General features: G+C 33.5%; 2 protein-coding genes across 8 annotated transcripts; both read left to right on the top strand.

Moving 5' to 3' along the window:
- Positions 1 to 319: 319 nt before the first annotated feature.
- On the top strand, positions 320 to 2,482 carry LOC107411623 (protein LURP-one-related 7). The gene is made up of 3 exons (XM_016019236.4): positions 320 to 808; positions 1,192 to 1,398; positions 2,211 to 2,482. Exons 1-3 carry the CDS (start codon positions 599 to 601, stop codon positions 2,334 to 2,336), a joined length of 543 nt encoding a protein of 180 aa, XP_015874722.3. The 5' UTR covers positions 320 to 598; the 3' UTR covers positions 2,337 to 2,482.
- A 1,539-nt stretch (positions 2,483 to 4,021) lies between these two features.
- On the top strand, positions 4,022 to 9,407 carry LOC107411629 (pentatricopeptide repeat-containing protein ELI1, chloroplastic). Of its 7 annotated transcripts, none has more exons than XM_048468481.2 (4): positions 4,022 to 4,152; positions 4,416 to 5,953; positions 6,721 to 6,896; positions 7,293 to 7,862. In XM_048468481.2, the coding sequence occupies exons 2-4, from the start codon at positions 4,480 to 4,482 to the stop codon at positions 7,590 to 7,592; spliced, it is 1,950 nt and encodes a 649-aa protein (XP_048324438.1). In that variant the 5' UTR covers positions 4,022 to 4,152; positions 4,416 to 4,479; the 3' UTR covers positions 7,593 to 7,862. The 7 variants fall into 7 exon arrangements, with proteins under 7 accessions (XP_048324438.1, XP_048324441.1, XP_048324442.1 ...); XM_048468482.2 differs by adding an exon at positions 8,747 to 9,407 and having other exon boundaries at positions 4,035 to 5,953; positions 7,293 to 7,496; XM_048468483.2 differs by having other exon boundaries at positions 4,035 to 5,953; positions 7,293 to 7,496; positions 7,717 to 7,862.
- Positions 9,408 to 9,707: the final 300 nt, after the last annotated feature.

Genomic DNA, 9,707 nt, shown 5'->3' with positions numbered 1-9,707 from the left:
CAACCATTAAAGCTATCAATTTATATTTAAAAATAAAAATAAAAAAAAATAAAAAAAAAACAACTCTACGGCTTTATGTACTTGGATGATAAATTATTAAATCGGCTTTCCCTTTCTTTTTGTTTTTTTTTTTTTTTTTTTTTTTTGGGGGGGGGGGGGAGGGGGTGGGAGAATTATCATTGGGCGCTTCCAAAACAGTCCATGTTAGGGTTAAAGGGCTATGGCCTTAGAACATGAGTCAGGCCCAGAACCAGGCCCATCATCTCCGTGCACTTGGTTCAACTTTTGTTCTCTCCCATCGACGACCACACCAGCAGTCACAGCATCTCCTTTTCTTGTTGAATAAAGTTCAAAGAAAACCACCTCATTATTCTTTACCACACCCAGAATCTATTCCACCTCCACCACCACCTATCTCTCTCTCTCTCTGGACTTTGCCTTCGCCAAAAAAAAAAAAATATATATATATATATATATATTCTTTTCCAGAGAAAAAAATATATATATATTTTTCTTCTGATTTGATCTTGTTGGTTATTTCTCCAAAAAAAAAAAAAAAAAAAAGCTCAATTTTTTTTTTTTTTCCGTATGTTAATCTATGGATACTTCAGCTCCCGTACTTTCCGGGAGTTTAGCAATCCCGGTGGATCTGTTCGTGTCCCTTAAACATGCTGATTTGGGCTTCGTTGATTCCAATGGTGATGTGGTTTACAAGGTCAAACGTCGTTCCTCTTCTCAATCGTCATCCCATGACCGAATTTTGCTTGACGCAGCTGGAATTCCTCTCATTTCTATGTCTCCTGACGATGTGAGTCTTAACACTCTAACTTCCTCTGGGTACCCTTTTGTTTGTTTTCGCAGAAAATATTTCCTGCAGGAGAAAAAAGAAAAGCATTGACGAACTTTTTTATGTTCATTGGTCTTCGTGGGTAATATTCATATGTTAGTTAGTTCAGTTACTGTCATAGCTGTTGTTTTGAATTTCATGGATTAGGAATACGAATACAATAAGAAGTGATCCTTTTTTTTTTTTTTTCCCTATTTATTTGTTTATTAGGTAGTTTATCAAATGCCCAAAAATAACCAAAAGCATAACAGTGATATAAGCAAAGTAGCTTCTTTCACCTTATAACATATTTGCATGAACTGCCCACTAATCAAATGTGATGGTGTCTGTTTCCTAAATTGTAGAAGGGATGTTGGAAAGGCTTTAAGGGGAATGGTGGGGATGAGTTGATATTCAGAGTGCAGAAGATAAAGAATACACTTACTAGGACTGAGTTAAAGATATTTCTTGCTGGTGAAAATTTGGGAGACAACACCTCTGATTTCAATGTGAGAGGTTGCCCTTTCATGAGAGCCTGCACCATCTATAGAGGCAATAACATAGTGGCCCAGGTATACTTCACTTTACTAGCACTTCAACCGTGTCCTTAACAATCTTTCTGGTTGATTGATATGATAATTCTTAAGTCTGTAACGATGGCTTCATATAAAATTAGGCTACGATATTAGCTAACTTCATATGCTAGGATTCAAAAATATTTAATGTCTTGTTAAATTTCCAAGCTTTTGGGACTTATGGAAATTTGACAATTATGCTTTTGAACAGCATCGTTGAGCTATGCTTCGACAGTATATGTTGTTTTCCTCGCTGTGTTCAACTTCAACCGCATAAACTGCTTTAGTTTGGAAGTCTGTTCAGGGTTGCACGTATTTTGTGTATCCTTGCCATTATCTATCTACTTTGCTCTTTGCCTTTATATTTTGTTTCATCATCGTCCATCTTTGCACAGCAGGTCTTAACTAATTGTCTCTGTTGGGTCTCTAAAAAGTGTTGCATGAAAATTTTGCAGCACATGCATTGTACGGTTTTTTCAAGTTAAAATATTGTTTCATCGTTGGTTAAATTAATATTTCATAGCAGCAATAACAGCTATCTGATTTATGGTCATATTATGAGTATTCTGATAACATTTTCTGACAAGTAATGGGGACGATTTTGTGGTTTCAGTGTTCGGACTCGTAAGCCTCAAACTATGAAGTATGAAAAGCATGTACAATTTTAGATGATCATTTATGTTGTTCCGCCATCCATTTTGTTTTCTTTTCATCTTCTTTTGGTTGTTGTTGTTGTTGTTGTTGTCTAATATGGCTTTTTAAATGAAACGTGCTCTTATATTATATCGTTTGTTAATGTTTTGATGCAGACTAGTCTGATGTACAAACTGAACCAGGTTTTCGTTAAGAGGAGTAAATTTAGATTGACCATTTTTCCAGGGTCTGTTGATCATGCTTTAATTGCAGCTCTGGTTGTAATATTTCTTAAAGGATGAAGATAATACAGCTAAGAATTAACTTTGAATGACCAATTTTTCCACAGAAAGAAAGAAATAAAAATATATGAATTTGAGAGTTGTATAGGGACGACCAATCTAAGGCTGTGCCAAATTGATTATGCATCATATGTTTGCTTTGTATTTATGGATATCTAGAATGTATGTTTTGCACAAATTAGAAGAAGTGGACAAAGTTTTGCAATGTGTTAACATCTTTGTGGTAAAAAAGAGGTTCAAGAATTATTTCCATTGAAATGGTTCCCTAACTGGAGACAAAAAAAAAAAAGAAAAAAGGTTCTCAAGTAAATTCTTTTGTTTGAGAATAAATAATAAATTGCTACAATGTTGAGAAATTGGCAATGGCAAATTGCAGTGGTAATAATTTGAACTCGTGGTTGCTTTCCCATATCATTGACAATAATTTGAATCATAAATGTCTATTAAAAAAAAAAATTGCTTAAAAAGATATTACTTTTGAAATGGTGTTTTCATTTACTATGTTTTTGTCCTATATGGTGTTTCAAGATGTTAGTAGTTTATGTGGACAAATGTTTATCTGAGATAACGCCTATCATTTTTAACGATAAAATGAGTAAGTTTACTCATGTTTGTCTGAGATAACGCTAATCCTTTTAATAATAGAAACAATTGGCGTTTGAAATAAATTTACTAGGCGTTGTCCCTTTGTTGTTCTCTAAATTATATATATATATATATATATAGGATGAGGTTAAGGTGTGGACCGTATCAAAATTTTTTTTTTTTTTCTAAAAAAAATATCTGTTATTTATGCAGAGCAAAATTAATGTTTTTTTTTGTAAAATATAAATTTAATATGGATCTGTATGCGAATGGATCGTACCATAAAACTAGCCTATATGTATGTATATATATATACACCCACAGAAGTGATAACATTGTACCAATTTTATTTTTTTAAATATATATACAAACTGATATATTTAGCATTGTAAATGTATTTTTGTGAAAAATGGATTTTTTTGGTACTAAATAATGTATCATCGATTTAGTAAGAAACTAAAAAATAATATAATAAACAATAATAAAAAAAGGCAAGAATCGAATAAATTGGATTATAAATGTGAAGACCAGCAGTAGACTCAATGCTAGCCATTCTTTACGGAGAAATTATGTTCAAAAGCATAGATAATTTCCCTGCGAAAGAGGTGGCTTATTACCAAACACTCTATTAAGCAATAAATTTTGATAAACAAAATTAATAATTATTTTGTATTATTTAAATCAACCAAGGATTAAAAACATAATCTTCAACAGATAAAACTCATCTCGATGATACATTGGTTTTTTCATCTCGGTTGTCTCTTGTTAAATGGTCTTTTTATAAATTTACGTAGTTTTTATTTAAATTTTTTGAAATATTAATTGTGTATATAATGGAATTTATTTATTTTTAAATGATATGTGGTTTGGTAAGATAATTGATTTTTTATTTTAATTATTTTACTTATATAATTGAATTGTATATAATTTATTTATTTTGAATGTTAATTGGCGGTAGAACTGGAAAATAAATAAATAAAACAACGTGTAATTATGATTGTTTATATTTATTTATTTTTTCAATTTTATAGTTAATTTAAATATTGAACGAGCATTTATATTAAACAAATTATACACGTTTAGAAAGAAAAAATAAAAATAAAAATAAAAAAACTAAAATTAACAACCAACTATCCTGCAAAATTTCACCTTTCTTTTTCTCTGTTTTTGAAGAAATTCTGAACCGCTTACTTCATCGTTGCCAAAACGTGACTTTTGCCAGTCTTAAATGGTGGTAGCTTTTATATAATATGTTGAGCAAATTACAATTTTCTCCGTTTAGCTGGTGTACAATTTTCAATTTTCCTGGAGGCAAAAATTTGTTAAATTGTTTAATTCATATTTGCAGAAATTTTCGATTTTTGAGTTATTATATAAAGATACGTAAAAACATGCAGGCATGGTATTAAGAATCTGATCATTTTTTAGGTATTAGGAATCTGATCTCTTGGTTTCATCAAAAGGAATCTGATCTCTTGGTTGGTTTGCATGCAGAATCTACAAAAGGCATGGTAAAAACTTTAGCCTGGGGCTATTCCTATAAAGCCCTTGCATAAAAATGCTTAATCGGATCTTATTATATGCTAAGAGGATTGGTACCCTAATTGACCAAGGGCAAAGTTGTCAAGCTATAACTCTGTTCCATCAGCTCCGGAAAACTGGGTCCAAAATCACAGAGTTTCTTCTCTCAGCAACTGTAAGAGCTTGTGGAAGGCTAGCTGCTATTAAAGAAGGAAAGCAGTTCCATTGCATGGTGATCAAACATGGGTTTAATAGAGACATGGTTTTGATGACTTCCCTTCTCGATATGTACTCTAAATGCAATCAAATCGGAGAAGCCCGCCGTGTTTTTGATGAAATGCCTGAAAGAGATGTCATTGCCTGCAACAGCATGATTTCTGGGTTGTGTTTGTCTCACTTAACATCAGAGGCAGTTGACTTGTTTAATAACATGTCGAAGAGAGACGTTGGTTCTTGGAATTCTCTGATTTCGGGTCTTGGGCAACACTCTGAAGGAAGAACTGCATTGTTTTTCTATGAGAGAATGAGATTGCAGGGAGCCCAAGTTGACGGTATGACCATGGTGAGTGTTCTTGCCATATGTGCTGATCTTGCAGCGCTACTTAATGGTAAGCAAATTCATGGGTTAGTCATGAAAAATGGTTATGAGCATTATTTGCCGATTGGAAATGCCATGGTTGACATGTATACTAAATGTGGATGCATGGATGATGCGTGCTTGTGTTTCAGAAACATGCCATCCAAAAATGTAGTTTCATGGAGTACCTTGATTGTGGGATATGGAAAACAAGGCCTGGGGCTGGAGGCTCTTCAGGCATTTGTGGTAATGGAAATGGAAGGAATACGACCAAACGAAATCACATTCTTAGGAGTCCTTTATGCATGCAGTCATGCAGGTTTAGTGCAAGAAGGATGGAGAATTTTCAACATGATGGTACATGTATACTCCATCAACCCCATGATGGAGCATTATACATGCATAGTGGATCTCCTAGCACGAGCAGGCCATCTCCAAGAGGCCTCTAATTTCATTGAGAAAATGCCTATGAAGCCGGACACAAAGCTTCTCACAGCTTTTCTAAGCTCATGTTTCACACATAAAGACTTCGAGCTAGCAAGGAGTGTTGGAGAGAAACTACTTGAATTAGAACCTCAAGAAGCAGGTGCTTATATGTTGCTATCTAACTTGTATGGACTTGTTGGGGACTTGGAAGCAGTTGCAAAAGTGAGAAGATTGATGTCAAATAGAGGCATAAGGAAAGAGAAGGCCAGTACATGGATTGAGATTAACAAAACAATTCACAGCTTTGAATCAGGAGACAGATCTCATCCCCTTAGCAAAGAGGTTCACAAGTACTTACAGAATCTTGTTGAGAAAATGAAGACTAATGGGTATGTTCCAAACACAAGCATGGTCATGCAGAATGTTGACAAGAACACAAAGGAGGAGATAGTTCTTGGACACAGCGAGAAATTGGCCATTGGACTTGGTCTAATCAGCACTGTTCCAGGTACTCGCATAATGATAGTTAAGAATCTTAGAATGTGCATTGATTGTCATGAGGTAACTAGATTGATCTCAAAGATGGAAATGAGAGAGATCGTTGCAAGGGATTCCAACAGATTTCATCATTTCAAAGATGGTGCATGCTCATGTGGAAATCATTGGTGAAGTTTGTAAATAGAACAAGATTTTTACAGGGTATGCTTCTATATGTTATTGATGATTGAATATGGAAGTACATGTATATATGCATATACATATGCAGAGGATGGATGATAAATTGGCTTTGCCATTTTTTCCTATTTTTCACTTCCAAAGCAGTCCATCGAAGGGTTAACAGGCCATGGCTTTAGAACATATCTCAAGCGCAGAACCATGCCCGTCTGCATACACAGACTTGAACTAGAGCATTTTCTGTGCACTTTGTTCAATTTTCATTCTCTTCTACTGGTCATTATTCCAGCAATTGAGCATCTCCTTTTCGTGTTGAATAAAGTTCAAAGATAACCATCTCCAAGATGCTTTCCTACACACGTAACCTCTTTCTTTCTGGCATCCAGAATCTATTCCTCCTAGAATCTATCTCTCTCTCTCTCTCTCTCTCTCTCTCTCTCTCTCTCTCTCTCTATCAACCTTTCCTTCACAAAAAATAATACTCTTTTCCAGAAAATTTTTTTTTTCTTTTTTGTGATTTTATCTCGTTGGTTATTTCTCCAACTTCACTTTGGGAAAAAAACTCAATTTTTTCTGTATTTTAATCTATGGTTACTTCAGCTCCTGTACTTCCCGGGAGTATAGCAATCCCAGTGGATCTCTTCGTGTCTCTTAAAGATGCCAATTCGGGCTTGGGTTACAAGGTCTACAGCCGTTCCTCTTCGCATTCATTGTCCCATGATCGAACTACGCTTGATGCAGCTGGAAATCCTCTCATTTCTATGTCTCGTGATGATGTAAGTCTTAACACTCCAACTTACTCTGTGTACCCTTTTTGTTTGTTTCTGTAGCAAATATTTCCTGGAGGAGAAGGTAAGAGAAAAAGTGATGAACCTTTTATAGTGATCACTCATCGTGGGTAATATTCATCTGCTAGTTAATTCAGTTACTGTCTAAGCTGTTAATTTGAATTTCAGGTATTAGTTAAGTCAGTTACTGTCAAAGCTGTTAATTTTATTTTGAATTTTAAAAAGTTGTACTTTTTCTGTTTATTTGTTTATGAGGCAGTTTATCAAATGCTCATATAGTCCCAAAGGATGACAGTGATAAGCAAAAGCAGCTGCTTCGCTTGGTCATATATCTACATGCATTCCCACTTATCAAATGTGATGTTATCTGTTTCCTAATTGTAGAAGGGATGTTGGAAAGGCTTCAAGGGGAATGGAGAGGAGCTGATATTCAGAGTGCAGAGGACAAAGAATACGCTTACTACAACTGAATTAGAGGTGTTTCTTGCTGGTAGCAATTTGGAAGACAACACCTCTGATTTCAAGGTGAAAGGTTGCCCTTTCATGAGGTCCTGCACAGTCTATCGTGGCAATGACATAGTGGCCCAGGTATACTTCACTTTACTAGCACTGCAGCCGTGGCCTCAATCTTTCTTGTTGCTTAATATGAGACTTCTTAAGTGTGGAACAATGGTTTCATATTAAGTTAGTCTATAATATTAGTTAACTTCAGTTTGAGAGCCTAAAATACTAAACAGTAATAGGATTCAAACATATTTGATGTCATGTTAAAGTTTCGAAGCTTATGGGACTCTTGGAAATTTAACAGTAATGCTCTGGAACAGCCTCAGACAACTATGCTTTGACAAAGTATGTATTGTTTGAAGTTTATTTAATTTCAATTCTGGCCAAGGGGTGTCCCGGAGATGCTTCTTTATGTGTATTATGAGTACAAGTACGCTTTTCAGTACTGCAGTTTTCTGCTCTTCCTAATTATGCTTTTCTCTTTTGGTCATTTGTGTTCTCCTTGTTTCGTTCAGCTTCAACTGCATAAACTGCTTTAATTTGGGAACTCTGGTCAGGGTTGCAAATATTTTGTGTATTCTTGCATTCATCCTTTATCTAGCTACTTTGCTATTTGCATTTATATTTTGCTTCATCATTATCTATCTTTGCACGATAGTCTAACAAATTGTCTTTGCTTAGTCTCTAAAAGGTGTTGCATGGAAATTTTGCATCACAAGCATTTACAGTCTTTTCAAGTTAAAGTATTGGTTGATCGTGTTTAAGATACAGTAAAAAAGAAAAGATGACCCACATTCCATTATCTTAAGATTTTGGGAGAAGTAGTAATTCTACTTGGTATCAGAACCAGCAATTCAGAAAGATTATAGTTCAAAATTCAATAACTCTATCCAAAAATAAAACACATGGAAGAACTCAAAGAAGCCAAAAGGAGGCAGACTTACATGTGAAGGAGAATATTAAAAAAAAAAGTATAAAAGAAAAGATGACTCACATCTCGTTAACTTAAACTTTTGGAAGAAGTCGTAATTTAACTAATCTTTAGTTAAATTAACATTTTGTAGCAGCAATAACAGCTCTCTAATTTCTGTTCATGAGTATTGTGATAACTGATAACACATTCTGAAAAGTAATGGGGATAATTTTGTGGTTTCAGTGTTTTGATTTGTAAGCCACTAGCTATGAAAAACATGTACAATAGATTGACCATGTATATTGTTGTACCATCCATCTTGTTTTAATTTTATCTTCTTCTTTTTGTTGTTGTTGTTGTTGTCTAATGTGGCTTTTCAAATGAAATGTATCTTATTTTCTTTGTTAATGTTTTGATGCAGACTAATCCCGAGAACAAACTGAGCCAGGGATGACAAAGTTTTACAAAATGTTTCATAACTTTGTAAAACGAAAAAAAAAAAAAAATGGTTCAAGAAATATTGCCATTGAAATGGTTCCTTAACAGGAAAAAACAAAATGATAATTTTGACAAATTGGCAATTTTTTTTTTGGCCAACGAGAAATTAGCAAATTGAAGTGGTAATAATTTTAACTTGAGAAGTGCTTTCGCATATTATTGACCATCATTCGAATCATAAATATTCACTAAGACAAAATGCTTAAAAGATATTACTTTTGAAATGGTGTTTTCCTTTACTACTCTGGACATTAAAAGTTGAATATTTACGAAAAAAAAAAATTACTAAATGGCGTTTTCGGATATTAAATGTTGAATTTTTTTTTTTTTTAAAAACAAAAAGAAGAAAGAAGCAAACATGTGTTTGTAGGGTTGGTCTGGTTGAAAATTTACTTCTAGATCTAGGGTTTAAACATTGATTTAGATGAAAATGGATTTTATCGTCATTTTTGGTAAGAAATAGTGACAACAGGTAAAGATGAAATTAAATAAACTGGAATATAAATGCGAAGAGCGACAGCAGACTCACTATGGCTTTAAGGGCAAATTAAGTTAAAATTTTAAGCACAGATTATTTCTTTGAGAAGGAGTTGCGCATTTATCAAGAATTCTTTTTTTTTTTTTTAAACTATATTATGGAACGTAATAACAATAATAAAAAACTATATTATCAAACATTCTATTAAGCCCAAAAAAAAAAAAAAAAAGAAAGCTGATAAATAAAATTGATAACTGTTTTGTAATTTAAATTAACCAAAGGAATAACAACATAATCTTGAACAGCTTATCTCGATTATCTATCTTTAAATGGTCGTTTTGTATTTTTTTTTAAATTTTTATTTTCTATTTGATTTTGCATAATGTTTTTTTTTTTTTTTTCCCCA

The sequence above is a fragment of the Ziziphus jujuba genome, chromosome 10, assembly GCF_031755915.1.
Source record: "Ziziphus jujuba cultivar Dongzao chromosome 10, ASM3175591v1".
Classification (NCBI taxonomy): Eukaryota; Viridiplantae; Streptophyta; class Magnoliopsida; order Rosales; family Rhamnaceae; genus Ziziphus; species Ziziphus jujuba.
The sequence above is the reverse complement of the archived record's forward strand: the minus strand, read 5'-3'. Positions and strand labels throughout refer to the sequence as shown.